Source organism: Ursus arctos, unplaced genomic scaffold (assembly GCF_023065955.2).
Source record: "Ursus arctos isolate Adak ecotype North America unplaced genomic scaffold, UrsArc2.0 scaffold_17, whole genome shotgun sequence".
Classification (NCBI taxonomy): Eukaryota; Metazoa; Chordata; class Mammalia; order Carnivora; family Ursidae; genus Ursus; species Ursus arctos.
Window position 1 is genome coordinate 56989260 of NW_026622841.1, and position 20817 is coordinate 57010076.

At 48.0% G+C, this 20817-nt stretch overlaps 1 protein-coding gene across 1 annotated transcript in view; it reads left to right on the forward strand.

Annotated features, from left to right (window-relative positions):
* APCDD1 (APC down-regulated 1) overlaps positions 1 to 20441 on the forward strand; it is a 34391-nt gene extending 13950 nt beyond the window's left edge. Inside the window, exons 2-5 of the mRNA XM_026495982.4 lie at positions 2259 to 2442; positions 5431 to 5962; positions 16594 to 16915; positions 18355 to 20441. Coding sequence (XP_026351767.2) covers positions 2259 to 2442; positions 5431 to 5962; positions 16594 to 16915; positions 18355 to 18812 — 1496 coding nt within the window. The 3' untranslated portion in view covers positions 18813 to 20441. The remainder of the gene's footprint in view (positions 1 to 2258; positions 2443 to 5430; positions 5963 to 16593; positions 16916 to 18354) is intronic.
* The last annotated feature ends 376 nt before the right edge of the window (positions 20442 to 20817 follow it).

A 20817-nucleotide genomic window follows, 5' to 3' on the forward strand; every position in this document is an offset into this window, starting at 1 on the left:
TCGATAGAGTACAGTACTGTAAGTGTATTTTCTGTTCCTTACAATTTTCTTGATAACATTTTCTTTTCTCTAGCTTACTTTATTGTAAGAATACAGTATATAACACATATAACATGTTGTTCAAGGGTGAACTGTATTTTGTAAAGAGGCCAGTTTGGCAGACAGAGACGAATAGTGTAGTCACACACACACACCTGTTTTCATCCTGCACATAGCTTCACTGGGGAGGGTTGAATGAGGAATGGGGAGAGAATACCCAGAAGTAAACTCTTCCTTCCTCCGTGGAAGCAGGGGCCACTGGTAGGAAGGGCCTCACTGAACCACCATGAGCCCATGAACACTGACACCACCAGACGTGGATTTCGGAGTTTCAGTGTTTTTCTCATTCTTGCTGGGATCCGAATCACCTGGTTGGGCTAAGCAGGGTTGGTGGTGAGGTTGCATTTCATTTGAACGCAGCACCATCATCTCATTTTAGAATCTCTTTTCACGCTTTTTATTTAGTTGAATGATACCCATAGATGTCTCTGCCTCATTGCCTTTCGCTTTATCTAAGATCCATAGGAGCAGTCCAAGGTTGCAGCTCTAGCCTGAGGCCAGCATTTGCTCAGAGGAAAAGCCCAGAGTTCCCACATGTCTACTCAGTACCAAAGACTTTCAACAAAAGATTAGTTCAGCCCTCTGAGTCATGGCAAATATCTGAATAGTTTACAAATACCTGAATGTTAGCAACATATGGGTCTGCAGTTTCTCCAGTAGATTTTCATTATGTTGTTCTAAGTCACCATGTTCTGGGTCTAACTTTTTATTCTTAGACGATCCCTCATAAGCCCTGGTTTCTCTATAAAGTTTTATATATTTCTCTCTATATATATTTACATATTTTTATATATTTATATAAAATATATAAATATATATATTTCTCTCTATAAAGTATATATATTTGCCTCTTCATACTATAGTTCTGATGGGTGCACTTTGTGTATATTTTTATTTTATTGTCTATTTGTCTAGGGTTTTTTGTTTTTATTTTATTTTTTTATTTTTTATTTTTTTGGTTAACAGTGCTGAATACTTAGTAGGTCCACAATAAAGACGTATTGATGTGTTAATTACTTCAGGAGTGAACCTCGAAAAGAAAGAGTAGGCTTTCAGATTATAACTCAGCTGGCCATGCTTTATTCTGAACAGGGGCTGGAGGGTTATTTTGCATGTTTAAGTGTCTGCCAACCTAAACTGATTATACTGAAGATGAACTTAGTCCTAATATACCTTTACCTGTGAAAAATAAAAATACGTAGTCTTCCTGTAGTTATTCTTAATTTAGAACCCTATATTAGCACAGCCTTTGTGGGTGTGAGGGGCTAGAGTGGGAACGTTATTGGGGGAAAATGTCCCCCACTTCCCCCACCAAAGGGGGATCTATGACTTGTGCCCTACTGATGGGCAGCCCTGTAGACTGTGTCCATCCAAGAAATGGAGAGAACCCAAAGATGCATGGCTTGGTGGGAACAGCTGGGAGCCAAGCCAGGGAGCAGGTGTCAGGAGCCCTCTGAGTTATTCCTGGGCCTTTCTCCACTCCATCAGAATTCCCCTTCCACTGAGGCTGGTCTCCATGTTCTTCCCCCTCCTCACCTCAATGTGTCACTGCATGAGTCCACCCTTCTGCTGACCCCTTTCTTACCCCTCCCTTGGGTGGCTTTGGAACATATTCACTTCTCTCTTCAGCCCCTGTTACGTTCACTTGTCTGCACTGTAAGCTGCTCACTTAGATGGACCATTTTATTTGCCGTTGCCCAGATGCACGGATTTGAGCTCAGGCTTTGCCAGGAACTAGCTAAGAGACCTCCCAAGAGTCCGTGTTGTCTCTGTGGGCCTCCGCTCTCCCAGCTTTCCCACCCGGGAAATGGTCTCCCAGGACGCATCTGCCTTTGAAATGTGAACTCCAGGAGAGCAGAGACAGTGATAAGCCTGGTGGGGTAGGAGTGCATTTCCTACTTGCAGTGATTTCTTTTTTTTTTTTAATAATTTTTAAAAGATTTTATTTATTTGAGAGAGAGGGGGAGAGAGAGAACAGGAGCAGAGGGGAGGGGCTGAGCGAGGAGCCTGAGATCATGACCTGAGCCAAAGACACTTAACCAACCGAGCCACCCAGGTGCCCCCCATTTGCAGTGATTTCTTTCCGAAGAGGCAGTTCCTCAGCCTGACTCCTGTCTGCTGCGAGCTCTCCTTTCAGCAAACTTCCCCTTTTCTTCCAGGGCTGGGAGAGGGTTCTGCCCTCCTTCATCCAGACAGCAGATCCCATCCCAGGTCCTTAGAGAAAAGTGCCTGGAGGGCTTTCAAGGAATCACAGTGCCATCACATGCTCAAACATCTCCACAATGGTGCAAGGATCACCGTGCAGATGCCACCAGCGATCGAAGGCCACTGGGTGTCCACTGGGTAAGAGGGTCGGGGGCTGGACCTAGGGGGGGAGGTGGGAGGGAACCAGAGAGCACGCGGCTGTGAAGGCCTTCCTTGGGGCTTCTCAGATGCACAGAGACTACCCTATCTGCAATGATGCAGGTGTTATCTAAGTTCTAACTAAAAACCAAGCAACACTTTGAAACTCTGGTCAGTAAAGAGCTAGAGCTAAGGACTGTAGGAATGTTAGCTAAAGCAGAGATGATGTACCACTGTTAACCACAGGCTGTGAGTGAATGGGTCCTTGTTTACCGACTCTGTGGGACCACGCATGTATAAAAAGAAACCATTAGCAAGTGAAATTAGGAGTCTGTGTTTCACCGACCCTGAAACATGACTTGCAAGCTTCTGAGGGTCTAAATATTCTAGCCATATTCTGGTAATTTAATATATGGCTTCAGGGTTGTAAGAGTAAGTGAAAGGTACTTAAACTACCTCTGCTAGCCAGGGCGTAGTTCTTGGACTGTTTTCCAGGCTACAGAGCTGAGATTTATCCCAGTTTGAGCTCTGGCTTATCTTCCATTAGAGCTTTTAAAAATAGCCGAGAGGCAGACCTGCAATTTTTCCCCTACCGATTAAATTGTTGAGAATTAACAAGGCTCACTCTGGGATCTGATCACTTTTCCCTTGCAGCCTCCAGGTACCTTGGGGAGGGATCAAATGCACACAGAGAAGAGAAAAAAGGAATTTTTATAAGATGATGAAGACCCAGAGGTGGTGTTTTTTTTTTCCCCTAAAGATGGGGTTTCTTAAAATAACCACATGATAAATATTTGCACAATCTTAATGTGGTGTACTTTTAAATAATTTATCATTTTATTTAAACACATATTTATTGAGTGTACAAATATTTACTGTGTGCCCAGCACTATTCTAGATTTTGTGTATATAGCAGTGAACAAAACAAGACATAGTCCCTGTCTTCAGGAATTTTACAAATAAACATACAAAGAAGTAGTATGAAGAGGGAAAAAAACAACAGGTGCTAAAGGAGAATACCAGGGGCCTTATTTTAGGACAGGGGTGGGGTCAGGAAAGGCTACCAGAGGAAAGGACACTTGAGCTGGGATGTCCTTAGCTGTGCAAAGACCCAGGGAAGTGCTTTCCATCTGGAAGAACTAGCAAAGACTGGGTTGGAGAAGCAACTGACCTGGAGTCCTTGTAGCAGGGAAGTAGTAAACCTGGGCATAGGTACCTTGGGGCGGGGGGGCACAGCTTCAGATGAGGCTGCCGGGGAGGGCGGGACCAGCTCCAGGACAGGTCTGGCCAGATTGGGGTTAAAGTTAAGAGAACTGGACCGTCATTGGTCACTGAAGAGTTTGCAGCAAGGACCATGTTTAAGACATGATCCAGCTTTCACAGGAGGAACTCGGGCTGCAGTGTGGCAAATGGGTGGTAGAAAAAGTGAGAGGAGGATGATCAATGAAAAGATGGTTGCAACAGGTGCATCCAGAGGTGACGAGGCCTAGGTGAGGGGGTGGCGGGACTTGGCATGCATTGAGCCCTGAGGCCAGGCAGCACACCATCAGTGCCCTTATAAACAGACCTCAATCACCGCTCACGTGGCATAGGGCCTTCTTCGCAGGGGGAGGACCTTTGCGGCTCCTCTCAAGCCTTCTCTGCAGAGCACTGGGCTCGGAGTTCCACTGAGTGCGTTCTGTGCATGCGCCCTCACTGGACTTCCGCTGACAGCCTTTCCCAGAGGCAGGTGCCTGCTTGGAGTGATGTTTACCTTTCATCAGTGTGTTAACTGAAAACCGGAAGTGTTAGCAGTTTTGAGAAGAACAGGTCTTTGGGATTTCCGTTCCACTGTTTGATTTAGCCAGCCTGAGTCTGCTCAAACCATAATTATTGTAAATTATACATAGTAAATATGATATATATATATATATATATATATATATATAAAACATACAATGTATGTATATATGATATATTGAGTTTTGATATTGTTATATAATATCACAGACTTGAGCAGAGTTATGGGCCAAGCCTGATGGGTGTAAGTCATGATGTAACTGAGATTCTGTTCTAGTGGGCACTTACAGAGGTCGGATTCTTCCGCGGATATGCTGAGGAAGCCCTCCAGCATTTCCCTGGTGTGGGCTGGGCTGCAGAGATAGGAACTGGCCACAGGTGGGGCAGTGATCAGTTCCTACCAGCCATGTGAGCCCTGTGGGCCTAGTCCAAGTATTTCTGGCCAAGAAATCTAGCATTGATTTAAAGCCACAGCCAAAAACCATTTTGTCATTGTCGTTTTGTCAGTCAGCACAAACAAAAGGAACCCTTACTTCTGTTCCGTTAGCTTTGCTTTCACTAATGGACCCTTTTCCCCAGTAGAGGGAAGATTAATTTTCACTGGACGGGAGGGTGAATTTCCACTTGCCCCTAAGTGATTTCTCCCCAGACTAGATTCCATTTCAGGACGACAGACACCCAACGCCTGCCTGCTATAGACAGGGTCCATACAACAGAAGTGCTCAGGGACCCACTGTTTTGGGCTCGCATAAGGAGACTTCCTTTACAGGCCGGCACTACTCTCTCCCTTCTTCCCACCGGAAGGACGCTTCTCTGTAGTTAGGCCCCCGTGGAAGTGAGAACGGCAGGTCTGGGCGCTCTTAGCTTGTTCATAGAACGAATAAAGACTGGAGTAGAGAGATAGGAACACAGCCTGGAGCCAGACTGCCCAGATTCAAGGTCTGGCTTTTCTGGCTGGTTCTGTGGCCTGGGGGCACTTTCCCTAATCTCTCATGCCTTGGTTTCTCTAGCTGTAAAACAGAAACAATACCTCCTTCACTCCTGGGTTGTTGTAAGGATTCAATACCTTGGTTTCTATGAAGGCACAGAACAGCGTCTGGCCCAGAATAAACTTTTGTTATTATTACCATAATTTCTTGACACTGTAACGAATCTGCTCCTCAGTGCCTTTGGGCTTGAAAATGTCTTCCTTCCCCATTTCTCCTTCAGCTGTGAAGTGAGGTCAGGCCCAGAGTTCATCACAAGGTCCTACAGATTCTACCACAATAACACCTTCAAGGCCTACCAGTTCTATTATGGTGGCAACCGGTGCACGAGCCCCACCTACACCCTCGTCATCCGGGGCAAGGTGCGCCTGCGCCAGGCCTCCTGGATCATCCGCGGGGGCACTGAGGCTGACTACCAGCTGCACAACGTGCAGGTCGTCTGCCACACAGAGGCTGTCGCTGAGAGGCTCAGCCAGCTGGTGAACCGCACGTGCCCGGGCTTCGTGCCTCCTGGGGGCCCCTGGGTGCAGGACGTGCCCTACGACCTGTGGCGGGAAGAAAATGGCTGCGAGTGCACCAAGGCCGTGAACTTCGCCATGCACGAGCTGCAGCTCATCCGTGTGGAGAAGCAGTACCTCCAGCACAACCTGGACCGCCTGGTGGAGGAGCTCTTCCTCGGGGACATCCACACTGACGCCTCACAGAGGATGTTTTACCGGCCGTCCAGTTACCAGCCCCCCCTGCAGAATGCCAAGGTAACACCCCCTCCCCCCACGCACACACATGCAGCTGACTGTACTCAGGGCCTGCGGCCTGTTCTTTATTAAGTAAGATAAGCAACCCGTAGGGAGGCAGTGGGGTCCAAAGGGACCCAGTGTCATGGAGGACGTGGTGGAGGGCTGCCCACAGAGGGACACACAGCAGAGTCAGGACACCTGGCTGGGCCACCAATTTGCTCTGCAATGAGGGGGTATGGTTTTCCTCATGACATGGGTGATGGCAGGAGGCTTGTTGGTGTGCTAGGGGCCCTGGGGTGGTGGTTCTAGAATATTCTTAAGGCTCTTCTCAGCTCTAACACTCCATGAACATCTTTGATTTGGAGAGGAAAGAATAAAGGAAGTTCGGAGATGTTAGAACCACACTTGGGACAGATGCCGGACCAGGAGTGATCCCAACCCTGGAGGAGAGGGAGAGGTGCCTGAGGGAACGGGGAGCGTGGCAGTGCTATCGTAGGCTGTGCCTATCGTCTCCCACCCACACGACTGCTCTCAGTCTTCACAACGACCCCCTGAGTCAGGTATTGCCACCCTCTTAGACAGAAAGGAGAGGTAGCGGAGACTCAAGGGGCTGTCTTTTGCCCAAGGTCACCCAGGTAGTGAGGTTCTGCATTGGAACTTGAACCCAGACCTCCTTCTGCAGACCCCACATTCTTTCCATTCAAGTAAGTGAAATGTAAAGTCACTGTGATCACAAGGGGGGACGGAGGGGGGCAGGAAACAATTAAAACCTTATAATGGTCTTCTCTTGAATGATAGTCCAGTAATTATATTTGGAATTCACAAAGCATTTCCTTCCCATGGGCTCAGAATCCGTGTCAGCCTGTAACACGATCTTCCACCGCAGAAGCTGGGGAAGCTTGAGGCAGGGAGGGGCGTGCAGGGAGGTGGTCAAGGGAGATTTCTCCAGTGCCTCCCCCCACTGGCATCAGATTGGCTTCTGTGGAATCCTCTCTAGAAAAATAACTCTAAATGAGGGGCCCCATTTGACTTTTATTTGATAGTTTATTCATTTTTTTAATCCTTTTTTTTCTTAGTCCTTTGAGCTTATTTATGACTTGTGGAGATATCCCAGAGTACTTCCCCTGCCAAAGACCACTCGGTGTTATCTTCTGTTTATCTGTGTTATTGTGAGCTCCTGTAATGAAAGTCGCCTTTATTATAATTGTGGGAAATCTGCTGAGGAAGCCCACTTGGCCGAGGCTGCTTCCTCTAGATGCGCCTCACCAGGGTCGGTCCCCATGTGTGAGGCGAAGCCAGGCCGAGGGCCCTGGGCCCCAGACCCAGCCCTCCCTGGGCTCACAGAATGACTCCGAGCGCCAAACGGGAGTCAGCCCCCCCTTATCCCGCCCTGAGGTTCCAGGTGCGTGGAGGAGGAAGAGGGGAGTTAGGGCAGTGAGGGAGAGGGTGGCCTTTCTTGCTTGCCTCCATCCCAGTGTCTGCCTGGGATTCCCCAGGCTTTCTCAGGAGAGGGGAGAGCAGAGGAGCTGAAGCTCCACCCATTCCACACATCATACAAAGGCATCAAGAGGACAATGGGCCATAGGTGGCATCTAGGCAACGGCGTGCTTTGCGGGGGGACAGATAGGAATCATGAGCTCCCCGTCCCATCGTGGGACCCTTCCAGACAGAAGCGTTGTCTAGAGTCAGTGCTGAACCCTGCAGCTGAACAACTTCTCTTGAAACCTCTGGTGTGCGAGAGCAGCGGGGTAAAGGAGCTTTTCGTCTGAACATTTGGCTGCCTCTGAGTACAGTCTAGCCAACTTTCAAATTATCTCTGGTAATGGGAGGTAAGAATGTCATGAATAAAACTGGCCCACAGATAATCCAGAAACTTTATGTCAGCCAAGAGCGCCAACCCTGTCCCACCCTGAACCTTTAGGAAGATCTGCTCAGCACGCAGTCCTTTTTGTGCCCACTTGCCCTCGTGCAGAGACACTAATAGACAGCGAACAGCCAAGAGACAGGAGCAGTGAGGCAGGGATCTGAGTGAGAAGGAGGCAGTCCGAGGGAGGAGGCTGAATTTCTGCAGGAGAGCGCAGGTGCAGTCCCGGAGCTGCCTGGGCTGGAGTCTGGCCACTCTCCCATCCACACCTGACCTTGGGCTGGGTTTTTGCACACACTCAGGTTCAGATTCCTTTTCCTCAACTGCAGACGCCCACGGAGGCAGGTTTTAGGACTGAAAAGAAAAAAGAATTAACCATGACATCTTTCTTTCCTCAGCTCCGTTCCCTCACTCTTAGCTTACTGCTGTTACTTCTGGTGGCACACCCCATCAGGAGGCCCGATAGGTAAAATCAGTATTCGTAGACCTGCAGCTCTGGAAGATTCTCTCCCACTCCCTCCCCGGGCCTATAGGAGGCATTTCTCCTGCTGTCAGTCCATTCACTGAACAGAGCCTGTCTGTTGCGAGAGCAAAGGCACACGCTTGTTGTTCCTGGAGGAAAAATGTCTTGACTGTGAGTTGTTACCATTGGCGTGAGGACTAAGGATGATAGTTGTAAGGCTGACCTTAGAATTTTTATGAACAAAAAAGTGGGAGATGTGGTTTTTTTATTTTTTAATTTTTTTTCTTTTTAACACCGTCTGGATAAATTGGCGAGAATATGGACTTTGGAGGTGGTATCCAATCCTGGAATCCACTTCTGTGGCCATCAGCTGTGTGTGTTGGTGGTGTCATCTGACCTCTGGGAGCCTTGATTTTTCTTCTGTAAAGTGGTAAGAATATAAAAATCGACTGGATTAGTGCCTGCCATCTGGAAAGGACCCTTCACCGAAGTTCCCTTCTCCTCACCCATGGAGTAGGTAGCCCTTCTGGGCACGTGTCTCCTGGAGGGATGACAATGACAGTGACATTGACCGGGAATAGCATAAAGAGTATGATACCATTGTGTGAAACTCAGAATGAAAGAAGAATAAGACGAACTTACAAAGACAGTATTTCTGGAAGGGTACACGGGATACGTAACAATTGCCTCTGAGGAAGGGAACAATTGGGGGACAGTTGACCGACGCTTATCACTGTATACCTTTTTTGTACCTTTTGCACCTTGTGCCATGATCTTGTATTATCCAAACAGAGTAACCATGAAAAATTAAAATAAATTTCGGAAGCTAGGGCTCTGAGGCTCAGAGGAGTGCCACAGCCACTGCTGGAGCTGGTGGCAGGGCTGGGAGGAGGACCCAGACGGGCGTCCAGGGCCGGTGTGCACTGCCCTCCGCTTCCGCTGCCAGCCCGCATGGCCACGGGCGTCCTTCGAAGGCCAGTGAGGTCTGCGTGGCTCTGGGAGCTGAAAGGGCCCGTTCTTCTCTTGTTGTCCCTGGCATTGAACGTCTTGGCCCGCAGCATGCCGTCGGGTCCTCAGGAAGCTTTTAGATCCTTCCCCAGGACAGCTATGAGAAGGAAGAAGCAGGCTTCACCATTGGTGCCTTTCCAGACTGGGCGCAGGCAGAGCCCCAGGTGCTCCCTGCCCGCTGGCCAGTGGCAGGTCGCCTCACCCGCTGGGAATGGGAAGGAGGAAGGAGGAGGGCTGGGAGCGCATCCGGAGAGACCACACTCCCCCCTGCCACCCGCCTCTTTGAACTCTTTGCCTCCCCTAATTGCCGGTCCATAGAGACCTGGCTGAAAATTAGTTTAAATGCTAAATTGAGTTTGAAACCACTAGTCTCAGCCCCTCTGGAAACGCGACACCATGTAAAAATAGAAACTTTAAATCAACTTGTTTTTCTAAGCTTTATACAGCTTTGCTGTGAGGTTCAGAGTCCTTTGGCAAATATATCGCGTTTGAAGAGAATCAGGTGTGCTGGGAGGATTCTTTCGGGATGAAATTGGCTGCTATTCACTGCGAAAAATCAAGACCACATAAAATACCCCTGAAAGAAGATGCTTTCCCTCAATTGAGTTTAACATCAGGGCAGCCATCACCCTCTGCCTAGATTTTTGTGCAGTTGAAGGGTTAGTGAGCTGAATTCTTTCAGTGGTAGAATCAAATAGTAATTAAAAGCAAATGATCACCCGGGTTGTTGGAAATGCCAGAGCCTCAGGATCAGACTTGTAAGCAAATGGAATTGGTCTTTCTCCAAAATCCTGCACCGATTTAGCCACAGGGTCATAAATCAAAGGGGTTGTCTAAAACCAGACAACTTTCCCCAAGCCGTGCATCTCAAATATTCTGCCCCAGCGCATTCACGGCACATCTGAGGAAGACAGGCACCGAAGTGTTTTCAAGAGTAGCTGAGCACTGAAAATGAAGAAGGTGATACTCATGTGCTTTCTCTCTTAAATTCTGTAGAAATCTCTAGACTGTGAACGAGCATTTCTTTCTGAGGAAGCTGGCCTTTCGGAGCCTTTTCACAGTCTGTGAGAAATACAGATGAACTTTGAGACTCTCTGACATCTGTGACATCCAAGGGACTGTGGACCAGGTGGCCACGGGCAGCACATTTTTCAGCCCAGCCCCAGGAGGTGGCTCTGCCACACGGAGGGGGCCCTGCCTCAGGCATGTGCTTGGCGGGGCTCCCAGGTGGCTGGGTGAGTGGGTGTCACAGGACTAACGGCAGAAGGAGCTGGGAAAGGAAGGTGGTTGTGGAAGAATTCGCCTTCCTTCTCTTTCTGCTGCTGGAGGGAAAGGAGGTTTGTGGAGGTGACAGGGAATGGAAGAGGTGGGAGAGGACCGGGGAGTTCAAGGAGTCATGACCTAAAAAGCCCATCTTACATCAAGGATGAATCCTAAAGAAAAGTGTGACCCTGCTTGCCCGGTCTGGGTGTTTACTATAGAGCAGCAAATGGTACACATTGGATGATGGGGTCTTGACCTGGAAAGGATTGCCCGCGTGGACCTCTGATTGGGCCAAAGTGTGAAGTGTCTTGCAGTCGATTGCTGACAGCCACTTTTTTTGCAGGAACAGTTGGTTATATTTCTTGATTCCAGAGTATTTCAGCAGATAAACAGACATGCAAGGTTGCTTTATTTAAGGAGTTAGCCGACCAGGAAATACTTGTTGTCAGGGACAGTATAAGTGGTAAACAGTTCATCCCTTAAAAGGCAAGAGAGCCCAAGGACGGAGTGAGAGCCTGGGCGTGCCGGAAATCAACTGTTCAGAAAGTCTGGAGCAGACCCGTAATGTGCAGAGGTGCTGGGTCAGCATTGGGGGGAGCGTGGAGGAGGGGGAGAGGGCCAGACCCGGGGGGCTTCCGGATTTACAGCAGAGTTAATGTCATTATTAAAATGAATCTACTTTATTGAAATGAATTTAAATTGATAGGAGTGGAAGAAACAATCAAACAAGTAAAAACATCAATCAGAAATTTTTTTCCATAACCATTCTTGAAGTCCTTTGTTTTAAAGAACTGGCCTCTCGTAGCCGTTCCTATCTGGCCGTTGAGTCTGTACACAGTGTGTGTACAGGCAAGGTGGAAGCAAGCTTATCTTTGTTGTGATTTACTAATGTTTTGTAAACTGGAAAGGCCTTTGTGAGCTAACTTGTTGGATTCTAAACTTCTTAGAAAACCTCTTTCTAGAAAATGAAGGGCTGCTCCCAGGGACCCCACCCCCACCCAAGTGCCCCTTTTTAACTCCAGGGCAGTGTTGAGTTGACTTTTGTGTCACTAAACGGTCAGGAGATAAATGTGAAGCCTGAGATGTTGGCAGCCCACCGTTCTTGTGTCCTTCCATCATCCTTTCATCCCCTGTCCCTTCATGGCCAGCCACCTTCAGCGGCTCCTAAAGCTAGTGTTTGAGACACACAGCAGGTGTGACCAAGGCTATTCCACTTCCTCCTGAAAGTGCAATCATCATGACCCATTGAGGTCATCAGAATGAGCCCAAGTTCATAAACTCCTGGGACTCCAGATCTGAAAAGCACCCCGAGAGGCCCATTCCACAAGGCAGTCAGCTCTCATCATTTGCGATGACCGCTGGCCTACTATATTCATATTGTTAAATAGCCAGTGACAGCATTCTAGCAATCACTCTGCCACTCGTGAGCCTTCATCATACCTGCCGTGCTCCCCCAGACGTCATGGGAACTAGGAAAAAGGGAGCGTACTCTGGTCTTGACCTCTAAGAGCTTGACGAAGTTCTTCCCCAGTGAAATGGAGAGGCCCCCAGAAGGCTGTATGTGTAGGAATACCTGGAGCAGAATATAATCAAATGCATGGAGAATTGCAGTGTAAAAAAAAAAAAAAAGGTTTTCGGCTTCAGTCACTGGCAGGTTTCTTCCTGAGACACATGAATATGTTTTTTATCCCATGGAAGAAAACTCTGTGAAAGGAAGTTTCCATCATCTGTTCCCATTTCTCCTCCTCCTCGGGCAAAACTTTTAGCCCAAGAAATGTTGCATTCATGTTGCTTCTCTAGTTGGTCTCTTCACGGCAAGATGATATCAAGTAATTTCTTCCATTCTGGGAAGATACTGGAAACAAGTGGATACTCTCAGCAAATGTTGTTGACGAACCACCTCTCCAGAAATAAATGTTGGCAGGGAAAGGAGAGAGCCTGAAGAATCCCTATCAGTCATCAGCCAGAGAAGACCTTTTCTAGGGACCAGAGTCCTTGATAGGGAGACATCTGTTCTCAGCCTTAGGGCCAGGCTGGGGCCAGGGGATAGCACTCAGCAAGCCCCAAGACCAAATTATGTTCCAGACTCTACCTTGGCTTGTAAAATCATCTGGGCCATGTTATTCTATCTCTCTGTGCCTTGTTGGCCTCATCTGTAAAGTGTACCCATGGTCTCTTTGAGAGGTTGTAAGCTAAGGGCATGGTGCACTTGAACTTCCTTAGACTCACATGGCTTGTATGTGCAAGATGTGGGTAGCTGACGTGTTGTCAGGGCGCCAGGCAGGAATCAGAACGCAGAGTGGGCAAAACCCCACTCTTTGCCTATAACATTGAGCACTTACGAAGTTAGAGGTTGATTTTTCATTTTTAGAATGAGTTTGATTGTTTTCTTTTAGGAAATTACATGGCGATCTTTTTTTCTCCCCTCCTCCTTCAGAATTAAAGCTTTTTATAGTTGGTGTAAAGAGTAGCAACAAGGAAACACATTCTGGTCCCTCTGCTTTAACCTTCAGATCTTCCATGTGTAGAAACTCTAACTTTAAAGTAGCCCTTTCTAAGATTCAGGGAGGGACCGAGGTAGAAGCCCAAGGGGAGAGCCCACAAAAGGATAGCTTCTTAGAATCGTGTATCAGAGCATGGACCAAAAAAGAGAGGAATTTCATAAAGCAAATGATATTTCAGAGTACACATCATTCTTAATGTCAAAAAACTCTTCCCATTTGTTCTTTTTGAAAAGCTGCTGTTTATTTTTTTTAAGATTTTATTTATTTGAGAGAAAGCAAGAGAGAGAGAGTGCACAAGCAGGGGGAAAAGCAGGCAGAAGAAGAAGCAGACACCCTGCTGAGCAGGGAGCCTGATGTGGGCTCCATTCCAGGACTCCAGGATCATGACCTGAGCTGAAGGCAGGCACTTAACTGACTGAGCCACCCAGGCACCCCGAAAAGCTGCTGTTTAAGAAAAGCATCCCCCAAAAAAGAAACTTTAGAGCCAGTATATAGGCCTTAATTTCTGCTTCTGCATAATTGTTCCTATAGGTCTTTTGAGTTTTATTCAAGCCAAGGATGGTGGGAATTAAGAGCACAAATTAGATTTATTCAAAATCTGTCAAATATAACAGGTTTCTCCCTTATCTAACCGTGGCTAAAACTGTCCACTTGGTGACAGTATCCACAGAGAGGCCAAAAATCCCACCCATGTTTATGACATCTTGGTTTCTTCATGCCTGCTCAAGAGTTGTTATAATAGGCTACTAGGTAATTCAACAATAACAAGAAAAACAACCCTATTAAAAAATGGGCAAAGGACTTGAATAGACATGTCTCCAGAGAAGATATACAAGTAGCCCATAAGCACATGAAAAGATGCTCAATCATTAGGGAAATGCAAATCAGAGCCACAGTGTTATACCACACCATACCCATTGGCTATTATCAAAAAGAGAAAAAAATAATTGTTGGCAAGGATGTGGAAAAATCGGAACCCTTGTGCAGTGTGGGTGGGAATGTAAAATGGTGCAGCTGCTGTGGAAACAGTATGGTGGTGGTTCCTCCAAAAGTTAAACATCGAATTATGGTATGATCCAGAAATTTCACTTCTGAGTGTATGCCCGAAAGACCTGAAAGTGGGGTCTGAAATAGATTGTACGCCTGTCTGTGCTCGTAGCGTCGTTCTTCACAGTAGCCAAAAAAATGGAGAGTTCATCAGGGGATGAATGGATAAACAAAATGTGGTGCATACACACATGGAAATATTATTCAGCCTTGAAACGAGAGGAAATTCTGACCCAGGCTACAACATGCACGAACCTTGAGGACATTATGCTAAGTGAAATAAGCTGGTCACAAAAAGGACCGATTCAGTGTGCTTTCACTTCTGCGAGGTCCCTAGGGTAGACAACTCCATAGAGACAGAAAGTAGAATGGGCTCGATTGAAAGAATGGGGAGTTGGTGTCTATTGGGCACACAGTTTCAGTTTGGGAAGATGGAAAAAGTTCTAGAAATGGACAGTGGTGGCAGTTGCTCAACAGTGTGAATGTGCTTATTAGCACCACTGAACTATGCACTTAAAATGGTTAAGATGGTAAGTTTTATGTCATGTATATTTTACCACAATAAAAAAATGGGAATTTGGCAAGACCAGTACCTAAGGGCCAGCTTCCTCCTACTCTGTCCCTAAATTCTCACAGACCCAGCTGATGGATAGCAAGCTTCCCCTGCTTGTGGCTTGCTTTTCTCTGCTGACAAACAGAAATGATTCAGCCAGGTCCCCATCGCCAAGGTCAGGCCTCTGTGCCATTGTTCTTAACAGCATCACAGGACTCCACACGCTACCACGGCACCCCCTCCTCTCACCGAGCCTGTTCCTGTTCCGACGGAAGAGCACTGGATCCCTGATGTTATGCAGCAGCTCTAGTGAGAATGAAGACCTCTATTCTCCCAGCGTCCTCTGCCCCATCCGAGAAGCTTTCTGGGAGGTTGCCGAATTGAGATTGGTATTTGAGGAGACAAATCTTGTCAGGGAAGGAGACTCCTGTCTTAGAATGGCCAGAAATGAAGTGGCCACAAATGATGTTTCTAAATCCCCAAATTACAGATAGCAAACCCATTTGTGCACTGCTGGTGGGCAGTCTCTGGCCACCTCTGCTTGTTGGAGGGTTTCTCAGCCACAGCCCCAGACAGCCAGTCGTTGTCCGGGGACTGTGGGAGTGTTCTAAAGGGGACACTCAGGGAGACAGCCCCTGAAAGACAGAGCTGCAGCTATCTTGCACTAATTAAATGGCTTAAAGCTATAAAGCAGGAAGCAAATTAAAAGCCTATAAACCTTCTAACCTGGGGGCCGGCAGACATAAATGGGTGACAGGTGTGCAGACTGTCTTTGCGGAGGCCTCCTTTATGCCCCCCTTTGAAAGGACCCCTGCTTTTCTACACAGCTCCCTTTGTCGTCCCAGCAATTGGAAGGCTGTCCTTTTTTTTTTTTTTTTAGTTTTGTGTGTCTCATAATTGTTTTTAAAAGTGAAAAAAAATCTAATTGTAAAATACACGTAACATTTCCATCTTAGCCGTTTGAGGTGTCCAGTTCAGTGGCATTAAGTACATTCACACTATTGTGTGACCATCTCCCCCATCCACCCACACAACTTTTTCATCTTCCTGACCTGAAGCTGTGTCCCCATTAAACAGGAACTCCCCGTCCCCCCTCCCCTAGCCCCTGGCCACCACGATTCTACTTTCTGTCTCTGAATTTGATCACTGTGGGTCCCTCATAGAAGTGGGATTGGGATCGTACCAATTGGGATTTGTCCTTTGGTGACTAATTTCACTTAGCATCATGTCGTCAGGGTTCATCTGTGTTGCAGCTCAGAATTTCTTTCCTTTTTCAAGATTGAATAATCTTTCATTGTATGTGTGGACCACACCTTGTTTGTCCATTCACCCGTTGATGGATACGGGTTGTTGTCATCATTTGGCCGTGTGAATACACTGCTAGAAACATGGATGAGTAGCTGGCTCTTCAAGACCTTGCGTCCTTTGGACATAAACTAGAGGAGGAATTGCAGGATCGTATGGGAGTTCTTTTCCTCAGCCACTGCACCATTTTATCTTCCCACCAGCAGTGCACACAGGTTCTAGTCCCCCCCAACCCCATCCTTGTCCACACTGTTCTTTTCAGATTTTTTTCATAGCAGCCATCCAGCGGGTATGAGGTGATGCTAGCCTTGCCAAAGTCAAGTGTCTGGGACATGTGATAGGATTCTAAAGAGAGTATACATCCCAGCTGAAATATTTAGACAAGTCCCTGATGTCAGCCAAACACACATGTGCACTTCTCAGCCCCCACTTGCACACACACACACACACACACACACCCTACCACAGTCCCATCCGTGCCCAAGGGCATAGCTCCAGGTACCTCTTGGGTCCCCAGGTAACAAGTGACGGTGCCCTTGGGGCCCTGCCCAGTCCCACTGGTGAGCCTCATGTGAAGGGAGCGTATGTGCGCTGCTCTGTGATAAAGACAAAGGTCTCTCCGCGTGTGTTTCTTGTCCCCAGAACCACGACCACGCCTGCATCGCCTGCCGCATCATCCACAGGTCAGATGAGCACCGCCCGCCCCTCCTGCCCCCCAAGGCTGACCTGACCGTCGGCCTGCACGGCGAGTGGGTGAGCCAGCGCTGCGAGGTGCGGCCCGAGGTCCTCTTCCTCACGCGCCACTTCATCTTCCATGACAACAATAACACCTGGGAAGGGCATTACTACCACTACTCCGACCCTGTCTGCAAGCACCCCACCTTCTCCATCTACGCCAAGGGCCGCTACAGCCGGGGAGTGCACTCCTCCAGGGTCATGGGAGGCACGGAGTTTGTGTTCAAAGGTAGGGCTCCTGCCTCGACTCCCACAGTAACAGCCCAGTGGGTGAAAAACTGAGCGGTTTGGGGACTTTTTGTCCAGGCAGAGCCTGAGGGAAAGGGCTTTTTTTTTTTTTTCCCCCTGGGAGAGATGTTGGGGGAGAAATTAGGGAGTCCTTTCTGCTTCAAGGTCATCATTCACATCAGCCTTCAAGGTTCCCCTGTGCTCAGGATGGGGCCAACAGGGGTGGCTGAGCCTGTGGGCCACAGTGCGGGAGGGCCCACACTGCTATGCACGGTGTCAGATGTAGCCAGGGAGCATGTGACGAGGGGTGAAGCCTCACGTCTGCACGTTTCCTGCTTGTGCACAGCTCAGGGTGATTCTGACCTGCCCCTGTGATAACATACATTGCACTTACTTGCTGCATTCAGTGTGCTTTCTGGCGTGGGCACTAAAGAGCAGGTGCTAGTTACAGCTCAGGTGCTCAGCATTGTCCTTTCCAGCGCTGGGTTTGTCATGCACTCGAAAGTTGTCCTGTGCCTGGAGCTCTGGGAGATTTGGGATTTGTAATGATTACCTAACTGAGGAGCAGAAGGGGTGAAATTCACCAGTCTGGGATCAGCAAGGGAGGTCTCATGGCCTCTTTTTCTAGAATTTCTTTTTACGTTTCTGTATCTTGTTAAGATGGTGTCAGTCATGTCACAGACAAATAAAAGAGAGGTGATCCAGATGCTGGGTGTGACCCCTTCTAGGATAGCATCCCATGGTTCAGTCTATTTAATATGAAGTATTTCTGCTAACCCAGATAAGTCCTAGGGCATCTTAATCATCCACTTAGGAAGGAAGATTTTCTCCAGGAAGGATGGACCTTTGCTAGATGTGGCCAAGAGAACAGGCATCTTGGTCTGATTCCACCCTGAGGCTGTCGTGGTGCGCATAAAGTCCCCTGGGGTCCTTCAGAAACAGCCCTCTGTACATGCTGGGATTTTTATTTAATGTATTCACTCATATTTTTCTTGCCTGCAGCTTAATTCATTTTAGATGCCTGATATATGGGCCAGTAAGAATTTGCAAGACTGCTAACTAATATAGGCATTCAACACCAAAACTATTGAAAAGCCTCAAAACTTTTTCACAAAAACAAAATTCCAGTTTGTGTTGAATATTGTGTCAATGCCAAAGAGTCAGTGTCACCAAGGGCAACTCCTCGGAGACATTCTGTGTGACAGTTTGAGTTCACAGTGACAGGCAGTCGGCTGCAGCGTGGGCTCCGCATTTATACGCCAAGTGAGGTCTCCCTGCAGTATGTTTGGGGTGATGGCCCTGCACATCAGCACGCTGAACACTGCACTGGGGGTGCTTCTGTGCTGGCTGCGACCGGTAGGTGGCTGTGCAGCCGGAGTGTTTTGTGCACCCCACGCCCCCCACCCCCTGAGTCACCGACCTGTCCTCTCTCCTTCGCAGTGAACCACATGAAGGTCACCCCCATGGACGCGGCCACGGCCTCACTCCTCAACGTCTTCAACGGGAACGAGTGTGGGGCCGAGGGCTCCTGGCAGGTGGGCGTCCAGCAGGACGTGACACACACCAACGGCTGCGTGGCGCTGGGGATCAAACTACCTCACACCGAATATGAGATCTTCAAAATGGAGCAGGATGCCCGTGGCCGCTATCTGCTCTTCAACGGCCAGAGGCCCAGCGACGGGTCCAGTCCAGACAGGCCCGAGAAGAGAGCCACCTCCTACCAGATGCCCCTAGTCCAGTGTGCGTCCTCCGCGCCCAGAGCCGAGGACTTCTCCGAGGACCACCGAGGTCACCAGTACAGGAGCTGGGCTCCCGGGCGGAGCGCTTGTCCCCTGCTCCTTGCTGCGCTCGCCGGCCTTTTGACTCTACCGCACTGGAACGTCCTCAGAAGTTTTTAAAAAGCTATATTTTTCCAAACCAGGATTCCTTACAATTGACAGATTTTCTTTACAAAAAAGAAAGGGCGCTACTTCTTGTGATGCACTTGAACGCCCCAGAACTGTGGCTCCTTTTCTGCTGCCCGGCCCCCTCCCTCCCAGCCTGAGTCCTGAGCAGCGCTGTTTGAAGTTTCTGCTTTGAACTCTGGCCAGTGGGATCCCAGGCCCGGGCGCCTGCTCAACAGTAATTGCACTTTAAGACCGCAGAGAGTGTCGAGCTAGTGTGTTTGGTAGAGGGGGCAGGGTGATGGCTAAGCCCTCTTCTGTTCTTCCTCGGAATCATTATTCTGTTTCTGAGTTTCATGTAGACAAATCAGGCTCCTGCTTTTCCTGCCATTGTTCCGCGGACGCTTCCTGTCCTCCCCTGAAGCTGTGTAGTGACCTGGAATCCAGTGCAGAGTTGGTTTGGGACTGTCATCAAGACACCTTTTCTAAGAAGAGACTTGAGTGTAGATACGTATATAGGGAAAGACACGGGCTTCAGCTTAACCATCCTGACAGCCTTAATGCAAAAGAAGGAGGGAATCACAGCTTTGAAATGTTGAGTGGAAAAGTATCTGTAATTAAAGTTTCAACATAATTTAAACTACTGTTGTTTTAACTTGTGGGGAAAGGAGACTTGGTGAAATGCTGGTTTCTGGGTGGTTGCCGAATGCACGCTGCCTGATGACTGTTCAGCTGACAAGGGTGATCGAGCAGATACCAAAAGCAGTGCACACAGGACCAGCGATGCACGGGACGGTGACAGTGCGTTAAAGGCCACCTGAGTGGTTAAAAAGTGCCTGTTCATTCCACAGTTTCCTCTTCGTGGGACCCTTGTCCTGGCTCATGCTGTGTCTGGTTAGGGGTGAGCCATGGAGCCTCGCTTGGCCACCTCAGCCACCTTCAATGATGACTATTCAGAGACCATGCTTTGCTGTTCAGGGGCCCGGCTGTTCAAAGAGAGTGTAGTGGGGGCATCCTCACCGGGGCTGCACTAGACGCTCAATATGTGTGAGACCCACGCTTTGGGAAAAGCCGCCTTATCACCGGATGTGCCGGATTGACTCAGTTTCTGTCCTGCTGTTGCCTTTGCTCTGTGGCTCACAGGGTCTCAGGGTCACCTTCTGGAGAGTCTGTGAGCTTCTTCCTCACAGACGTTGGGAGGGGGCATGAGTCATGTCTTCCCATTCCTTTGGATCATTACAGATGGTGCTATCTGAACACCAAGTGCTGTGGCCAATAGAGCCCGATGGAGGGAAATAGCAGGTCACCGAAAGCCTGGATGGAACCAGAGTGAGCACGGAAACCACAGTCGAGGTCAAGAGTCATACTTATATTTAAAAATTAACTTTATGAAATGCTGTAGCATTCAGTGTGGTGATAAGTTATAAGGATAGCATGGAGTACCAAAGTGCTTTATCTTTAGAATATATTTTAAGTCGTGGTGCACACTGAGGGGGTTTATTCGGATGAAATACTAACTTAATGTCTGCCAAGTTTAATAAACAAAGATGTCAAAAATACTCCCACAGAATTCATTTTACCTGTGGATCTATTTAATTAGCACTAATGCTATCTTTAAAGGATATAATAAAATTATGTGAAAAACTGTGTTCACTGCTAAAGAATACGTCAGCGATTTGCCATAAAAGTGACTAGATTTATAGCCATTTAATTCACAGGCACTCACCTAGGCTTAGATATTCACACTTTTTAAAAAGTACACCACACACACATACATGCACACATGTGTCCAGACATATAGGTATTAACATGAATATAATGTATGTGTATGTATATGTCTTAGGACAACATGACATTCCTGGGGTCGCATCACTTTCTGACACACTATACATCATTACAGAGAACGGCCAGTGTAATTTACTCACAAATACTCAGCACAATGAGATGTATGCCTGTGGCTTGCTGTATCACGTATATCACATCTTGTCTCGGTTATGTCATATTAACGCAAATAAGGGTC